This window comes from Mustela lutreola, chromosome 9 (assembly GCF_030435805.1).
Source record: "Mustela lutreola isolate mMusLut2 chromosome 9, mMusLut2.pri, whole genome shotgun sequence".
Lineage (NCBI taxonomy): Eukaryota > Metazoa > Chordata > Mammalia > Carnivora > Mustelidae > Mustela > Mustela lutreola.
This window is the reverse complement of record NC_081298.1, coordinates 70177539-70196072: the sequence shown is the minus strand read 5'-3', so window position 1 is coordinate 70196072 and position 18534 is coordinate 70177539. Positions and strand designations below refer to the sequence as shown.

General features: G+C 51.7%; 1 protein-coding gene across 5 annotated transcripts; it reads right to left on the bottom strand.

Moving 5' to 3' along the window:
* Window positions 1-174: 174 nt before the first annotated feature.
* On the bottom strand, window positions 175-17002 carry CNNM3 (cyclin and CBS domain divalent metal cation transport mediator 3). Of its 5 annotated transcripts, XR_009344832.1 has the most exons (9): window positions 15598-16998; window positions 9040-9183; window positions 7901-8050; window positions 7377-7546; window positions 7079-7175; window positions 6714-6847; window positions 6128-6266; window positions 3190-3289; window positions 2478-2614 (listed from the first exon to the last, which is right to left on the bottom strand). XR_009344832.1 is itself a non-coding variant. In XM_059134650.1 (8 exons), exons 1-8 carry the CDS (start codon window positions 16952-16954, stop codon window positions 2438-2440), a joined length of 2334 nt encoding a protein of 777 aa, XP_058990633.1. In that variant the 5' UTR covers window positions 16955-17002; the 3' UTR covers window positions 175-2437. The 5 variants fall into 5 exon arrangements, 4 of the variants coding, with proteins under 4 accessions (XP_058990633.1, XP_058990634.1, XP_058990635.1 ...); XM_059134650.1 differs by lacking the exon at window positions 6714-6847 and having other exon boundaries at window positions 175-2614; window positions 15598-17002; XM_059134651.1 differs by lacking the exon at window positions 3190-3289 and having other exon boundaries at window positions 175-2614; window positions 15598-16997.
* Between the last annotated feature and the right edge of the window lie 1532 nt (window positions 17003-18534).

Below are 18534 nucleotides of genomic sequence, written 5' to 3'. Positions count from 1 at the left end.
AGGATTTTGAGGAACTGGCTCACTCACACGTCACTGGTGGGAATACAAAATCGTATAGCTAAAGGCAAGTGTGGTGGTCTCTTTAAAAAAAATCAACCATGCAATGACCACACAACCTTGTAACTGTATTACTGGACATTTTCCTCAGAAAGCCAACGTTAACATGAAAACCTGTAAGGAATGTTCATAGCAGCTTTATTTGGAATAGCCACCCAGATGTCCTTCAACGGGACAGTGAGCATACCAAGGAATACTACGCAGCAATCAAAGGGAACGAACTACTGACACACACAACAACCTGGAACCATCTCTGGAATATTCTGCAGAGTGAAAAAAAGCCAATCCCGAACTGGTGACTGGTGGGTCACACACTGTATACAATGTTGTTGAAATGACAAAATCTTAGATTAGTGGTTGCCAGGGATTGGGGATGGAGGCCGAGCGGGTGGCTGGGGCTCTTAACTGGGAGCTCCGAGAGACCGTTGTGGTGGTGGGACAACTCTACTGAGAGTGCAGTGGCAACTACACAAATCTACCCAGGAGGACAGAGAACGATACCTCACACTTGGCCGTGTCAGCTTCGTGGTGTTGATACTGTGTTCTAACTGTGCAAGAATAAGCATGGAGGAAAACTGGGTGAAGGGTCCCTCCTGCTTGCAACTTCTTACAAATCTGTAATTGTTTCAAAACAAGTCAGAAAAGAGTAAGCAGTAACTCTAAATGCAACTTGGTATCCTAGATTGGGTCCTGCAAGGAAAAAAGGACATTACTAGAGAAACTGGTAAGATCCAATGAACTCTGTAATTCAGTTCACAGGTTTGTACCGATGTTAATTTTTTTTAGTTCTGATAGATGTACCAGGTTATGTAAGATGTTAACATTTAGGGAAGCTGAGTGAAGGGTAGATGGAACTCTTCACTCTTATGTATAATAAAATTGTTTCAGGAGTGCCTGGCCAGCTCAGTCAGTAGAGCACATGACTCTTGATCTCAGAGTTGGGAGTTCAAGCCCCATACTGGGTGTGCAGGTGACTTAAGAGAAAGAAAAAAAAAAGTATAGTTGGTTTTTTGTTTTAATTAAAATTGTTTGAAAAAATAAAATCCTGATCCTCGGATTAACCAAATCAGGCTCCCTCAAAGAGGGAGCCCCAGCTATCAGGTATCAGTATTTTTCAATTTGCCAGGTGATTCTAACATGCAGCTAAAGTTAAGAACCACCGTTATGGAGAGAGATGATCGTAAAACATGTTTCCCACCTGGGTTTGCTCTTAGAATTCCTTGAGAAGTTTCTAAGTGAGCATGCCATTGCTCTTTGGCCTTCATTCCCACTGGTCCCAGATAAGGGACCCGAATTCCTCTGAGAAGCCTCTAGAAGTCCTCCTCCCTCCCTATCCAATCTGCAACGCTATGTCTCTGTGACGCCCCAGTTTCTACACAGTTGAAGAACTGCAGGAGGTAAAAATGGGTAAGCCAGAAAGAAAACATAAATGCCTTCTTGTTCCCAATCCTCTAAAACCCTGTAGTTAAGAACAGCAAAAAAAAGCAAAGAGCTGAAATGTTACAGATACAAGAAAAACCGATGGGGTTTTTTTGTTTTTAAAGGGGATGAGGCTCTACGTGCTCCACAACCAATCCTTCCCCTCCTTGCTGCTCTCCAAGCAGATGGCAGCCACCCAGCTCTCCATGGAGGCCTAGGAAGGAGGTACAAAGTAGGCCTAACGGTTGGCTATACTCCCCGGGATCCAGCAACTGAGAGAGGGTTAGGAGCAGCACACCCCGTCCTCCCACGTGTGACTTCTCTTCTTCAAACACAGAAAGTGACAATACTGTTAGTGGCAACTAAGTAAGACAGGCAGAAAAGCAGAAGGAGCAGGCCTCCTCAGTGCCACTGGGGGCCAGCTTGCTCGCGTGGGGCTCTGAGCGCAGAGCTCAGAGAAGCAACCTCCACAGGAGGGAGCAAGGCAGTGGGACATACTGGTGGGTCACTGAGCTTTGAGGTTTGGCACATGGGACAGGCTGGGGCACGTGCTTGGAAACATGGCATTGTAAGGGAAGCCAAATAGTTCACTGTGGCCAAGGATGTGAACCCCCAGCCCAAACTAGTGCCCCTGGTTTGCTCAGAAAGTGCTGCCGGCAGCAGAAGGCTGGCAAATTAAAGGCGAAGTGAGTACAGGTCACAGCCACATCAAGGCAGTAATCGTGCACTCACATCATGGCTTGGCCCAAAGAGGTATAAATACACTGCACTGTCACGGGGAGAAGGCTGGGTCCTGGGGACCAGAGAGGATGGTGTCCTTTTCATTCCCATTCAGAAGCAGGCCTGGAGGGCTGTGCCCCAACTGACCCCCATTTCCTAAAGGAGGGCAGGACTGCTGAAGGCTCCCGGCACTTAAGTCTGGTTCTGAGGACAGCCCAGGACCCACATCTATAAGGGCCATCTAAAACGTGGCCTGGAGGGGATGGGGACAGGCTGACAGGAAGCTACTCCTCGGCTCTCCAGTTCCCCACGTGCTTGTCCATTCCCCAGACCTGGGGCTGCCTGGCAAGCAGTTAAACCCCTGGGTTCCGCCCAGGGCTCTCCTCCGCTGGAAGGCCGGGTCTGCTGTGGTGCGGCCCTAGGGGAGAGAGGAAAAGGAGAATTAATATCAAAACCAGTGAAGGGAGCAGGTCCCATCCAAACCAAGTATCAAAATTCTCTTCAGGACAGGAAGGGGCTGGCAAGGCGGAGGAGCCACAGGACACCTCAGTGCCAAGGCAGAGCTGGGAGTGAGCAGGCAGGAAAGTGGGCAGGCTAACTCCACCCCCCAAGAGAAAACCACTGGGAGGAGGAGGGCTACATCGGCGAGAGAGGTGGGAAAGCAGGCCGGGGGTTTCTGCTCACAGCAGGCCATAAGGCTGGGTGAAAGAAGCCTGCCAGGGACACGAAAGGCCCTGCCCCAAAGGAAGCTGGGAAAAGCCCTGCCCCGAAGGAAGCTGTAGTTTCCACCACTGAGCAGGTTCTTTCATGACCCCGCCTGTCTTTTAGCAAATGAGAAGGAAAGCAGCAATGAAGGACAGGAAGGGCCCTCACCACCCACCCCGGGAGAAACACCTCCTGTCTGGGGGCAGCAGTGCCCAGAGCCCCTCCCGGCAGCTACAGGGATGGGGAAGGAAAGCAAAGGAAAGGGAAAGGGAAAGGGAAGATATTTACCTTGGGTGTTTTCTGAAAACAAAAAATGCTCACTAGTCCACAGTCAATTATCAACTGCAGTTTCCAAATGTGCCAAAGAGGGAAAGGTCTACGGGGAAGGCTAGAGAGAGCAGAGGGGAGAGAGACAAGAGGAGACCAGCTGTGCAGCTGCGCCGGCAGGGCAGCTCGGCTTGGGCAACCCCGCAGGCTGCTGGAGAGGGGCAGGCGGGGGCCGGACAGGTGTGTCCCCTGTGGCCCGAGGCTCGGAACCAGAGGAAGCAGGTAGCGCAGCATCTGGAGTGGACTCTCCCTTGGAAATCAGCTCTGGGAATGGTCATTGTGCAGGAGCTATGCCGAGTCTGACATGATGGGCCAGGGGTCCAGGAACCTTCTGCAAAGGGCCTACATTTTTAGGTTTTGTAGGTCTCCATCCCTGTGGCAACAAGTCCGCTCCACAGCTGCAGCCAAAGGCAGCTATATAGAATCCATAAACAACTGGTCAGTATGCCCTTCCCCGCTGCAGGAGTTAAAAATTTCCCAAGCATCTCAATAAAGGCATTTCTCTGCCAGCAAATCCGGTGCCCAAGTCAATCAGGGGTGGTTCCGACCCACAGCGTTCCTGGCGATATCACAAGGGCAGCGGCATGAAGCCCTCCTGGGGGCAGCAGGGGCCACCAACCACAGATGAGCCACTGACATGAAGACCCTCTCAGCGGCGACCACCGAGCACAGATGAGCCGCAGCAGGGCCTCAGAGGGCTGAGGCGGGGAGGGGAAGGACGGCAGGCCAGCCACGTGGGGGACAAATATCCGGTCTCGAATGGGGGAAAACCAACATCCTGACAAAAGAATGAGATGGCAGTGCACTACGCTCAGCATAATGGCCTCGGATAAACGTCACTGGCGAGGACACCACCGCCCCCGTGCAAAGCGGGTAAGCCGTTGCAGAGAGGCAAAGGACCCACAGGGCCACTGCAGGTCACACGTCTCCCCCCGCCTCCAGACAGCAGAGCGCTCCCATGAAATCCTGTGCAAGCCAGCACAGCATAAAGCAAAGAAACAATGAGCATTTCATAAAGCAAAACTCCTCTTTGGAGTTCTTTCAGTTAGTGAAAATGGGCACAAACCTAAGTCTTTTGTAAAAGCAAAGTGGTGTAAAGAGAGCTTTAGGGGACACCTGTGTTTCCTCAGAGAACTGCCCAATGAACAGCTGAAGCCCAAAAAGAACCTTAAAAAACTGCGTGTATAATAAAGGACGAAATGAAGGAAAAAACCATCATTCTTAGATTTTAAGTGTACACCTTGAATAGAACACATACAGTCTGAATAAGCAGATGAAGGCAGAAAAGATTCACATTGGAAAAAAACAAAACCGGGGCGCCAGGGTGGCTCAGTGGGTTAAAGCCTCTGCCTTCGGCTCAGGTCATGATTCCAGGGTCCTGGGATGGAGCCCTGCATCGGGCTCTCTGCTCAGCAAGGAGCCTGCTTCTTCCTCTCTCTGCCTGCCTCTCTGCCTACTTGTGATCTCGGTCTGTCAAATAAATAAATAAAATCTTAAAAAAAAGAAAGAAAGAAAAAAACAAAACCAAACACTCACATTTTGAAAAAACAAAAATATACTGACTTTTGAGACCCAAGTCTAAAGTGATGGTGTAAGTGGCATCTCACAACAAAACATCACAGCAGGTAAATACAGACCTGTGATCAGTCCTAAAACACAGAACACCCCTTCTTAGTACACACTCACTGAGAAGGCCCAGATCCGAGCTGGAGCAGCGTGCCTCAAGCTGGGACCCCCTTTCGCCAGCACACAGAGATGGAGCGCTCAGGAGCTGAGCCACTCACGGGCCTGCAGCGGGGTTCCTGTCCCTCGCACCCGCGTATCTCCTCTCAGAAAGCAGGCATCACAAAAACATGTTCGTGTTCTCAAGGGTGGGTCTAAGTAACCAAACCCGATGTCTGTGTCCCTGTGACACACCAATGCCCAGAGGCCAAGGGCATGCACAGGATCCAAGCCAGGGTGCCCAGGTCTCTCTCTGCTCCTTATTCTTCATCTGTAAAATGGGTCTAACAACTACCACCTCTGAAAATGGAGAAGTCGTCTTAGACGAGTGAGGACGAGCAAAGCTCCTAGCGTGTTGCCAGGGAGAGCTAGTGTTCAAGAGAGCTTGGTGTCCCCACTTCAGAGTGCCCAGGGCAGCTGGCAGCCTGCAGCTCCTTCCACAGCCTCTCTGGAAGCCCTAGCCACTCCCCCAGGACCACCCAGCCTTCAAGTGAATCTCTGACCCCAACTTAGAAGCTCACTCAGAATACAAGTACCTTCCTGAGTAACAAGGCAACCTGAACTTTTTAGCACTCCTAGCCAAAGCCCACTCTCCACAGGCTCCTTTTTATTTTCCCTCCTTATAATCTACAAGGCAGGGTTTGCTAGTCCATGCCTCACCCCACATTACAAAGTCTATTTCTTCCAAAGTGGTATCTGGCTCACAGTGGAGCCCGAGATGTGAGGGACAGGCCTTATGTGTTAGCTTGACCTGACCAAACACCTCAGCTGCTGCCCTTCTCAGCTCCTGGGATGGTGTCCGCCAGCCAGCCACCTTCAGAGCCGGGCCCACTGGTGACCTACCCCCAAACCTAACTGACCAAGAGTGTCTGAACTTGATCTTATTCCCATTCAGTACCTGTTCCCTAACTAAGGCAACCCATCCTAACAGTCCTCCAGAGAAAATGCTGACTGAACATACTTTAAATGCCAGCTGGTCTGTGGTGCAGTGTCACCGAAGCTACTAAGAACAATGAAAAGAGAAAAAGGAAAGGATGGGCAGAAAAGGGGACAAGGAAAGAGAAACACAAGGCAGAGTGGGGGCAGAGTGAGTGTGTGTGGGAGCGGCAAGGAGCGGCAAAGGACATGCCTGCCCTCTGGGCTGCCATACCGAGGGATGTGGCCTTGCGGGGCTCACCTGCTGCTGTGGCTGTCTTGTCCCCAAGGAGCCTGGTCTGGCTTCCTGGGATGACCTGGAGGTCTGTGTTCTCCGGGGACTGTGGCAGGCTCTGGGCTCGGGTAGCCAGGAGTGCATTGAGGTACTGCAGCCGCGTGACCTGGAGAACAGAAAGCATTCCCAGGCAGGTGCAACTCGCGAAGCCAGGCGGAGAAAGTGAGGTCCAGGAAGGTCACATGTCTCCCTCCTGCCCATAAGCACCAGAACTAGGTGGGAGCATCACATTCGGCAGGATCAAGAAAAAAAGAAGAGCTTCAAGCCAGCTAAGGGCAGAGATGAGCAATCAAGCAGTGTCTTCAAGATCTCAAAAGGAAACTGGGTGCACAGTCCTGGCGATGGGACTAGACTGCCAGAAGTCAGAGGGACTTCCTGGAGCCAAGGACGTCTGTCCTTCAGGGCAAGTAACAAGGTCTTGCTCTGGCAAGTCTCAGAAAGACTCAAGCAGAATTTACTCTTAATCCATACAAACTTGTAGCTGGTTGGTTTAGCCCCTTAGGGACACAAAGCTGGCTAACAGCCAGCACCAATGAGCAGCCCAGACAGTCACCTTAATGAGCTGCAGGTCAGAGAGGGCCCTCACGGTGTAGTCAGGACAGTACGCAGACAAGCAGGCACCATCGGCTGGCTCGGGCGGCAGGTCGTGGTGGAGGGACTGGAGCGAGGACACCGGGGACTGGTGAACTAGCAGAAGGAACAATCAGTGACGTCTCTGGTGGGGACAACTGCACTGTCTCCAAGATCCACCCCACAGATCCCTCTGGGAGGAAACACGGCTACAAGCACAGAAAAGGAGGGCAAGCAACAGAGACAGCCCCAAAACAAACACTGCCCCCTCCCTCGATACAGCCCAGACAGGAGAAAAGCCAGCCCAGAGTCCTGGGCCCTGGGAAGCCAGGAAGGGCTGCAGCTTACCCGAGGATGGTGATGTCAGGGCAGACACTCCATAGTAGGTGAAGGCCCCATTCTCAAACTTCAGGCCCTCTTTCCCGATCTCCACCTCAACCCTGCCCTGGGAGGTGTAGGGAGAGGGAGGAAGGAGGGGCAGGGAGAGAAACAGATGTGGACAGATTACCTTGCCTGCCAGAAGAGAGCACAAGGAGAAAGCACCAACCCCAGTTATCCAGGGGGTGTGGATGGAGATGATCCCCCCTCTCAGACCCTTCCCTACTTTCTGAGCAAGTGGGGGGCTCCCACATGGGCTGGCAGTTACCTGCAGGATGAGAATGAAGTAGTCCACTGGCTGGCTGCGCTGGTACAGGTAATGGTGAGCAGCTAAACGGTTGCTCTCATCAAACCTCACTTCCTGGTTGACGCTGGGATGCTTCAGCAGGTGCAGCAGGACCTTCTCGGAGATCCGCAAGGGGCTGAACACATCCACCTCTGCCCCACGGTGGAAAAAAGGGACAGTGTCCATTGGGCCCAGAGTGGCCTGCATGACTACACCCGACTCCTGCTGCCCCAAGCCAAGTCACCTCTCCAATACAAGAGTACTGGGCAGGCCACACTCCCTCAGGCCAAGGCTAGCTCCTGCTAGCCTAGCTCCTGCTCTCAGCCCTGTCATGAGGAGCTGCCCCCTCAGATGCCTGGAGACGCTGGCGGGGCTAGACAGAAGCAAAGAAGTTCTCCAGGATACTCTCCTCCTTATTGGGAATGAGGGCCCTCGGTGTCTGCCCTCGGGGCCTCCTGACCCACTGGACGTGAGCAAGAAAGCAAAGGCTAACCCTTCACCCTCACCTTGGGACAGGAATTGCTGGGTGGCCAAGAGCAGCTGAGGTGAGATCTTCACTTTATATTCATCATCAGACACCTTGAACAGGGAGAAGTCCTCTTTCCGCCTGAGAGGGGCACTCAGAGGAGCAGGCTTCTTCCTCACGGCAGCCTCTCCTAGGATGGTGAAAAGGCCCACTGAGGCACAGCGTCCCTCCAATCAGCATGACCAAATGAAGGCATGGTGCCAAGGCCTGGGGGTTCTCAGTAGGGGAGGCGACAGCATCAGAGCCCAGGGATACAGCCTCGGCATGCTGCCTTGCTGGGGCCCGGCGGCCACTCCCAGCACGGAACAAACCTGGCATTCATGACAGAGGGCACAGGCCTTTACTCCAGCTATAGCCTGAGGAAGTACGGGAAGGGACTGCTCCTCTCCTCGGAGCTGGGAAGGTAAACTCTGACAAGACAGCAGGGCTGCTTTAGAAAGAGCCACAGTTGGTCACAAGAAACCATGTCTTTGCAGATTATAGGGGCTACACAGCAGCAGGTAAACTGATGTCCCCATGCCTATGGCAGTCTGAGGAGCCACACTCAAGAGGCTGCATTTTGGGGACAGACTCTGGGCAAAGCAATTACTTGACAGTAAACAGAGGTGGGGGGGGGGGGGGGGGTTCTGTCCCAAGAGTGCACGTAAGGCCTGGGCCATCAAGCACGGGCTCTGTGTCTGCCCTGCAGACCTTAGCCATCTTCCTAAGAGGCAGGTACCTCTAAGGCACAATCACAGGCCCCAGGATGTTCGGTTTTGTTAAGACCATCTCAGCAGTAAAGAATGGAATTCTTTGAGGAGAGGCTTCTGCAATGTAGGAAAGAACATGAGAAAGCCAAAAGGCCAAGGAAGACGAGAGCCTGGGAAAGGCCCATAAAGGGCAGAGGCCCCACCCGCCAGGCCACTGCGGCTCCGCCTCCAGGCACAGGTCGGGGGCCCTCCAGTAAGGAGGCCATGCTGGCCCCCTCCCTCGAATGACTGGCTAGGTAACAGCTCAGACTGGAGATCCAGCCTTGTTTCAACAACACGGAGACCTCCTGTCCTCTGAGGCTGATGAACAGCACACATCTCAGCTTGACAGACCAGTTGAGATGGAACAACGCCAGGAGTCAAGACTCACGGTAGTCCTCAGACTCGTCCAGGATCTCAGACTTGATGATCTCCTCAATGACGTCCTCCAGGGTGACCAGGCCCAGCACCTCGTAGAAGGGGTCACCTTCACCCTCGTTGTTCACCTTCTGCACGATGGCCAGATGGGACTTCCCTGGGGGAGAAGACGCTCAGATTACAGCTGGCCGGGGGGGCCTCCCATTTTGCTTAGTCCTGCCTGGTATGAGCTCATCAGAATGACAGAAGCTGATGTCTGTGTTCCCACAAGGTCCCACAAGGTCCCAGGCACTAGTGAGATTCTCCCTAAGTTCTTACCTAAGACTCTCAACACACTCATGAGGATGAGCTTCCCTTTACACACAAGGATCCTCCATCTCAGGCACTGTGGTCAGCTGCACAAGGCCACCCAGGCAAGGACAGCGCCACGTCAGCCTGGGTCCACAGGAATGCGATTTAGATAAGGATGGTCTGACCAACCAGACGAGGGAGGGCTGCACGCAAAAGGGCACTGACTCCAGAAGCATGGGCTCCCCTGGGACGGCCTAAATTGGGTGCAGGGGCAGAGGGGCCACCCAGTGACTCTTCTGGGAAAGTTTCCCCAGTTCTGAAAGCTGTCCTTTATTTCCAGAAGCCTAGGTCTATGCAAGTCATCCAGGGGAAGATGACAAATGGTGAGCGACCAGTAAGAGCCCAGATGGTGTGGGAGGAAGAGCTGCAGCCTGGAGCTGTTCACTTTCCCCTCCTTCAGGTGAGCCTCCTGTTTGTTTCCTTGTCTGATAAAGAAATAAAAGTCTGAACAAAAGCCCAAGCTTCAGAGTGCTGGGGAATGTTGTGAAAACTTCAAGAACTGACTTTGCTTCTCATCTATAAAACTTTATACCCGCCCAAAAGAAACAGAATGGAAACCACATACGCAATTTTAAATTTCTGAGTAGCCACATTAAAAAAAAAAAAGACACAAGTGAAATTAACAACATACTATAATTAACTCCGTATAGCCCTCAATATCACTATAACATGCAATCGATATAAAAATATTAGAACAGGGGCTCCTGGGTGGCTCAGTTAAGCATCCAATTCTTGATTGATTTCAGCAGCTCTGTTCATTATCTTAGAGTTGCAAGATCAAGCCCCACATCAGGTTCCACACTCAGTATGGGGTCTGCTTGAGATTCTCTTGCCTCTTCCCCTCCCCCTCCACTCTCTCTCTCCCCCTCTCTCAAATAAATAAAATCTAAAAACATTAAAAATATTAAAACAGGGCGCCTGGGTGGCTCAGTGGGTTAAGCCGCTGCCTTCGGCTCAGGTCATGGTCTCAGGGTCCTGGGATCAAGTCCCGCATTGGGCTCTCTGCTCAGCAGGGAGCCTGCTTCCCTTCCTCTCTCTCTCTGCCTGCCTCTCTGCCTACTTGTGATCTCTGTCTCTCTCTCTGTCAAATAAATAAATAAATCTTTAAATAAAAAAAAAATATATTAAAACAGGGGCAGCTGCCTGGCTCAGTTGGTAGAGCATGCAACTCTTGATCTTGGAGTTGTAAGTTCAAGCCCCATATTGGATATAGAGATTACTTACAAATAAAATCTTTAAAAAATTAATTTAAAAAATTTTTAAATTTTGGGGCGCATGGGTGGCTCAGTTGATTAAGCAACTGCCTTCAGCTCAGGTCATGATCCTGGAGTCCCGGGATGGAGTCCCACATCGGGCTCCCAGTTCCACGGGGAGTCTGCTTCTCCCTCTGACCTTCTCCTCGCTCATGCTCTCTCTCGCTGTCTCTCTCTCTCTCAAATAAATAAATAAAAATAAAATATTAGGAGCGCTTGGATGGTTCAGTGGTTTAAAGCCTCTGCCTTCGGCTCAGGTCATGGTCCCAGAGTCCTGGGATCAAGCCCCGCATCGGGCTGTCTGCTCAGCAGGGAGTCTGCTTTCCTTCCTCTCTCTGCCTGCCTCTCTGCCTGCTTGTGATCTCTGTCAAATAAATAAATAGATAAATAGATAAAATAAAATAAAAAAACCTTAAATTTAAACATATATTCCTTTTTTGTACTGTCTTTGAAGTCTGGTGTGTGTTAGGCACTGCTAGCACATCTCAGTTCAGCCCAGCTACCTTTTAACCCCATGTGGGCAGTGGCTGCTCAAAGGAGTTGTGCAGGTCTAGGATATGAACTCTGAGAAACTCATCTCAGCCATGCCCTTCATTATTAATGAAAAAGGTTTTGGGTAAAAGGAAGCCTGGTATCTGCTTCAAGAATCTTTTGGTAGGGGCACCTGGGTAGCTCAGTGGGTTAAAGCCTCTGCCTTCGGCTCAGGTCATGATCCCAGGGTTCTGGGATCAAGCCCCACACCGGGCTCTCTGCTCCGTGGGGAGCCTGCTTCCTCCTCTCCCTCTGCCTGCCTCTCTGCCTACTTATGATCTCTGTCTGTCAAATAAATAAATAAAATCTTAAAAAAAAAAAATCTTTTGGTAAAGCGAAAAGTCAAGTTCACTTCTTTGGGTCAATTATACTTTATATAGGTTGGGTTTAGTTACGGTGTAGTGAACTTGAGTTCAGAAACATAGCCTCTTGAAGTCTATCTGGCACGCTCTGCTTCATTCTTTCAGCATCCACGCCCCATGCCCCAGCATCAGGTGCAGAAACACCTCTGCTCCAAATTAGGTACAATGATAATGTCCAGTCAACCAGAAGCTATTATTATTAATAGACCACTGGCCAAATGATCAAGAAAGGAATGAGGGAGGGGTGCCTGGCTGGCTCAGTTGGTGGAGCATGCAACTCTTGATCTCAGGGTCATGAGTTCTAGCCCCATGCTGGGTGTAGGGATGACTTAAAAATAAAATCTTAGGGATGCCTGGGTGGCTCAGTAGATTGGGCCTCTGCCTTTGGCTCAGGTCATGATCTCGGGGTCCTGGGATCAAGCCCCATATCTGGCTCTCTGTTCAGCGGGGAACCTGCTTCCCCCCCCCCGCCACGCCTGCCTCTCTGCCTACTTGTGATTTCTCTGTCAAATAAATAAATAAATCTTAAAATATTTAAAAAATAAATAAAATCTTAAAAAAAAAAAAAAAAAGGAATGAGGCTCTAGAAAAGAAAAAGAAAACATTTAATGTATTTCATCAAATTGAAGACGCTGTCAATTGTGAGGCACATCCTGATTGCAGAAATGCTGAAATGCAAAAAGCAACACACCTGTGAACTGAAGAAATGTGGCACAAATGTGCCTACTGAGTGTTGGCCACTAAGTGCTGTATTCACTTAACTTACTGGGAAGAGAGTATTATTCCCATTTACAGTCTGCCGAGAAAACTGAGGCTAAGAGAGCTTCAGTGACTCACCAAAGTGCAAAACCGAGATTTGAACCCAGGCAACAGGCTCCTGAAATGTGTTTTTTCTTTTCTAAGATTTTATTTATATTTTATTTATTTATTTGGTAGAGAGAGAGAAAGAGACCATGAGCAGGAGGGAGCAAGGGAGTAAGGGGAGGAGAAGCAGCCCACACTAAGCAGGGACCTCCCCCAACACAAGACTGGATCCCAAGACCCTGGGATCATGACCTGAGCTGAAGCAGACGCTTAACTAACTAAGCCACCTAGGTGCCCTGAATCCATTCTCTTAACCATCATATTTAACTCACGATCACTAGAGAACAACAGACCAAATCTTAGGGAGATCCTCCCTTCTGGGTGAGTTACATTGGGCTAGAGTACTGTCTCCAGCCCAGAGGCCCTTCTAAAGAAAGCACTGTTCTTCAGGATGCTCTAACATGTTCAGACAAAAATTAAAGGCAGAAATAACCGCACTGTCTTCCCCCTTTCCAGGAGAAAAAGGCCAGGGATCCCCAAGAACTACCTGCTCATTCCTGCTGAGACAGAAGTACTAAATGAAGAACAGCAGCATTTCCAGATGCTTCCCACTCCTGGGTATCTGTGCTGGGAATGGCTCACACAGGCAGATGGGGCATCACTTTTGTGAGGACCAAGCCGACCCGCCATGTGATACTAATCTGTCAGACTGGATGAGGAAGGCTGAAGCTCAACATACAATTTTGGTCAGAAACTGGGAACCAAAGCCCAGGTTCTAGATGACCGTCTAAGGGCAGAGAGAATCCATTTCAGCTGCATTCTTCCAGAATGCCAGCCCCTCAGGCAGGTTACCATTAGAAGAAACTAACTTCTCCCCTGCTTTCAAACTTCTGTAAAACAGGCACAAGTCTCTCAGTGACCTGCCGCATGGGGTGAATGGATAACAGACAAAAGCAGAGCCCCTCAAAGATCCCCCGACACAGTGGCCATGTGATTTCATCTCAAGACAGAATGTCTGAGGGGTCGAGACGGCAACCATGAAAAAGCAGAAGGGCTACACAAAGAACAGGCAGCTGGAGGGATTAAAATTTATTTCTCATCTGATGGGATACAATGCTCTGAAAACACACAGGCCCCTGGCTGGCTGACTGGAAACACCACAGGTCCCAGGACAGGTGCCTACAGCTCTCCCGGAGCACAGAGCCTCAGGTTAAGGGGCAGATGGTGCATCTTAACAGCATCAACCAGAAAGCCCTGAAAAAGCTCTACAGAGCTTTAATTCTAGTTAGCAGGCTCAAATGTACTCCCAAATTACACAGATGCTATAGAACTCTTCCACAATGCCTAATTTCTAGGATATTTGTAAAAATGCAGATGGAGTTTAAATTCCTCTGCCTTTCTTTCATTAATTTATTTATTTGAGGGACAGTGAGAGAGAGAAAGCACAAGCAGGGGGAAGGAGGGAGGGAGAAGCAGACTCCCCACTGAGCAGGGAGCCTGATACAGGACTCGATCCCAGGCCCCCAAGATCATGTCCTGAGCCAAAGGCAGATGCTTCACCTACTGAGCCACCCAGGTGCCCCCCATGTCCTTTAATCTTTTTTTTTTTTTTGAAGATTTGACAGAGACATAGCGGGAGAGGGAAAACAATAAAGAAACTGTCAGAACACATCCCGGGAGAAAAGTGCTAGGTTAACATTCCTCACAGCAGGTCTGACTCTTTTCAGAATAGCAGGGATCCTTTGGTTTCTGACAATTAATCTGATCTCAGGTGGTTTAAAGCAGAGATTCTGAAAGCAGAATGCATCCTAATTCCTCCTTTGGTTGACTGTCCTTAAATATTCTCATAGTGGGCTGACAAAGACAGCAGGATTAACAGCTTTAAAGAAAACACACTTTATTTACTGTAGCTCCAGAGTACGCACTCTTCCTGATAATGTTTGCCCCAAATATTCCATATCATCTCAGGCCTGCACACTAAGAGGCGCCTCACCAGAGAAGGGGCCTTTCCCAGACTACAGAGTTCTAAAACAGACAGTACTCTGAAGGGATGAAAGGCACAGGCCCTGGAATGATAGCTGCCAAGATGCCAAGACTCCAGCTTCAGGAAACTTAGAGGGCACCACCAACTCACACACTTGGCAGAGAGACGGGAAGGGAATAGATTTCTCAAACCTCAGGCGCCATAAAGGCTGCAATATCCCCTTTGTTCATAAGCAGAATGAAGAAAGGGGTTAGGCTAAAAAGGACTTTAATGAGGAAAAACTGGTACCTGCCAAAGGAGTGCACTGCAAAGAGAAGCAGAGAAAGGCTCCAGGATGTCAGAGGAAAGACAAAGCCAATCTGCCCCTGAAAATGACCCTCACTTGTCAGAGGGGGAGAAAGGTGAAAACTGACAAGCTCCTCATTCAACCCCGGGGGGTTCCCCAGAGCTGCTCCAAGGGCACCCACCATCCCAGAACAAAAGGAGCCTAGAGGGTGGGCCTTTTCTCCCAACTGGCTCCAACTTGCCCATCTTAAACCGAAGAGCAAAGTGCCCCCTTCCAGCTGACCTCTCTCATGTTCTCTCTCTCAAATTTAAAACAAAAAACACTTAAAAAAAAAAAAGAGAGAGAAAGAGGCCCTGACAGACCTTCCTCATAGTCAGAAAAGGGAAGTTTAAAAAAAAAAACAAAAAACAAAACAGAAACAAAAAAACCCACAAAAGACAAAGCAGAGACTAAATCAGCATCCATAAAGTTGTTTCTGATTAAATCAAAGTGAAAGTGTCTTCCACAGTTGCAGAAAATCAGGTATCATTCCTTCTTCTGCTATCAGCAAGGCAGCAGCCCACAAAAGACCTTAATAATAATCCTTGAAACGTCACAGGCCCAGCTAATTTGATGTTATGTGTGCAGGTGAAAGCGACCAGGTGTCTACAGACCATCCTTTTTTCTGTTCTTTTAGTTTCTACTTACGAATTTAGACCTCTTACAAAGCCAAAGCCCACAAAAATGACTTCGAAGGAAAAAAACCGGTGGGTTAGGGTCAAGTGGACCTAGCTCTCCAAGTTAGGCCTACCAGGGAAAGCGGAATTTTGCTTTCCACGGCGCTCTGAACGACAGCGTTTGAATATTTCAAAAGGGTCACTGAGAGATGTGAGGCCAGCATCTAAGTACTCAGAGGGACCTCGGTAAGGATAAGACCCTTTCCTCAAAGTTTCCATATGCCCCTCCCTTTTTTCCAGCGGAGAACGCTGGCATTCGTGTCCCCTCCCCGATGTCCTGTTACCTCGTTTGAACTCCTCCAGGACAGCGTCCAGCTTGGTGTCGTTGAAGACGAAGTGGAGTGGATGGTTGTAGAAGCGGGTGATGGTGCTGAGCGGCGTGCAGTCTTCGGGATCCACGAAGGCCAAGTCCTTGAGGTAGAGCATGTCCACGATGTTGGAGCGCTCCTCCTCATACACTGGGATGCGCGTGTGGCCGCTCTGCATGATGCTGGCCAGGACGCCGAAGTCCAGCACGGCGCTGGCATCCAGCATGAAGCAGTCCTCGAGCGGCGTGAGCACGTCCTCCACGGTCCGGCAGCGCAGCACGCCCTTGCTGAGATCGCTGTAGGGGTCGCCGCCCCCGCGGGCCAGCTCCAGCACGCGCTCCCGCAGCCGCCCGGGCCGCACAGCCAGCTCCAGCAATTGGCCCACGGGCAGCGCCACGGGCAGCGTCAGCAGCACCGCGAGGCGGCTGAGGAGCAGCGCGCGCGGCGCCAGCGCCAACGTCCAGCGCCCGCTCACGGCAGCCGGCACCACCTCGCCCACCAGGAACACGAGCCCTGCGCTGCCCAGCACGGCGGGCACGGCGCGCTGGCCGGCCGCGCGGTACAGCAGCACCGCCAGCGCCGCCTGCGCCAGACTGGCCAGCAGCAACAGCGCGCCCAGGGCGCAGCCGGCCCAGCGCCGCGCGGGCTCTAGGCGCCGCGCCGCCGCACGCTCAGCCTCGGAGCCGCTCTCGCGCAGCACCTGCACCTCGGCCGGCGCCAGCGCCAGCGCGCTCAGCTGCAGGCCCCGCGCCAGCGCCGCCAGCGCCAGCAGCCCCGCCGCCCCCAGGCCCAATGCCCAGGGCGGCGCCGCCTCCTCCGCTGCCGCGCCGCCTGGCTCCACGCGCACCGCCAGCAGCGCGGAATGCGGGCGCACGGCCTGGGCGCGCAGGCGCAGCAGCGCGCTCCACTCGCCCGCAGGGGCCACCGCCTCCTCGGCCGCCGACGCGTCCGGCTCCCCGCGCACCGCCAGCAGCGCCGAGTGCGGGCGCACGGCCTCGGCGCGCAGGCGCAGCAGTGCACGCCACTCGCCCGTGGGGGCCACCGCCTCCTCGGACGCCGCGGCCGGCCCGCCCTCGGGGCAGCCCGCCCCCTCGGGGGCCACCCAGGACCAGGAGCTGTTGGCCAAGCCGGAGCCGAAGAGGCGTAGGCGGAAGGTGGCCTCCCGTGCAGTCCGCACCTCTTCGCCGCGCTCCCACCCCACGTCCGCGGCTCCGTCCTCCTCCAGACAGACGCCCAACACTCGCGGGCCCGACGCCGCCTTTACGGCGGCGTTGCCCAGGCACAGCGCGGCGAGCAACCAGCCTAAAGGACCCGCCGCCGCCGCCGCCGCCATCGCCTGCTGCCCCCTCTCGGCCTCCCGCGCAGCCTACCCTCCGCCTACCCCGAACCAATCGTCGCTAGCCCTGGCGCCTCCTTCGCCAATAGGCGGCGGACGGGGGCGGGCCCCAGGGTCGGACTAGGCTGCGCCGGGGAGTAAACAAGCCGCGGCGCGATCCTGGGGCGGGCCGGGGGCGTGGGGCTCTCGGCCCGGGGGGTCTCAGCTGTGACTCCCAGGCCAGAGGGGGCCAGAGCCCGGACGCGCGGAGGGTAGAGTTGGGCGTCCAGTTCCCACAGGCCGTGCCGGCGAGCCTGGAGGCCGCACTTGTCCCTGAATCGGGGCGCGGAGCGGAGTGTTCCAGGCAGAGTGTTCAAGTGTGGGTCATGGACCGTTTCCGAGGAAAGGGCCCCGTGAGTCACTGGCATAGGCGCAAGGAGAGCTGAAACAACCGATGACCGGACGTTGGGAAGATCAAGTTTCCTGAAGATTGTGCCCGACTGTGTCTGGGGACGTGAGACACAGCCCTTTGCCTTCATGGAACTTGCATTCCTGCCAGGGAGAACGATGGTAATGATGTAAACACGGGAAATCACTACCTCATTGGACCCTCATAGCTCCTTTTACAGGAAAAAAGCGAAGCATGACTTAGCACGGATGCAGGATTCCAACACGACCTGCCTGGTCACTATCTCAGCCACGTTAGCAGAGGGCAGCTCTGTCAGAAATTACTGTTACCTGGTCACTCCACTTCCAGCAGATAATCCTTGGGAAAATATTTCCTCGAGAACAACAAGAACTATTCAAGAGGATCCTTACTGGAGAGTTATTTTAGAAGACAATGTGGTTCATTGACAGGCTGAAATGTTTTTCACCCATCGCATATGATCTCTGTAAGATTGGAAGTAAATAGAAAAACCGAACAAGGCTTTTCTACAAGGATCCAGATTGTTTTTGTGTTTTCTTTACATTTTTATGTATTTTCAAATCTCCTTACAAAAATAGACTTTTGATAAGGGTGCTCATATACAGGTCATTTAAGTTTTTCCTATGGAGTCTACGGAAATACATTTGCTAGGTCATGAAAAGAATAAGAAAAAATAAAGGCACTGTGGCCACAGTTAAGTAAAATCTGTAGAAGGCAATGTGCCAAAATGAGCAAATCCATGGCAAATGACCAAAAACAAACAAACAAACATCTCTGTGGAAAAACTCTTCAAAGGATGCTAAGAATGTCTCTTCAACGTCATAAATTCAGTGCTGTGACTCAATCACATCTCCATGTTTTCAACTTTTATTATCTAGAGGGTGCTACACCTCACTGGCAGATTACAGAATAAGCCACCAGGAGAAGCAATAATGACACTACTCAGTCTTTACACTGAATCAGCATGACTCCTTTGAAGGAAAAAAAAACTATGGATTCAGCCCCTTTGGTTCACATGTCTCCAAGTCCAGATAAAATGCTGACACTGAAATAGAATGGATGATATACTTGAAAGTTAAGTGCCTGGAAAGTTATTGATTAGCAAAGAACAGTTCCAGAGCAAAGACAGGAAAAATTCCCTACGGATCTGGTCTCAGGCACCCTTGGAGAA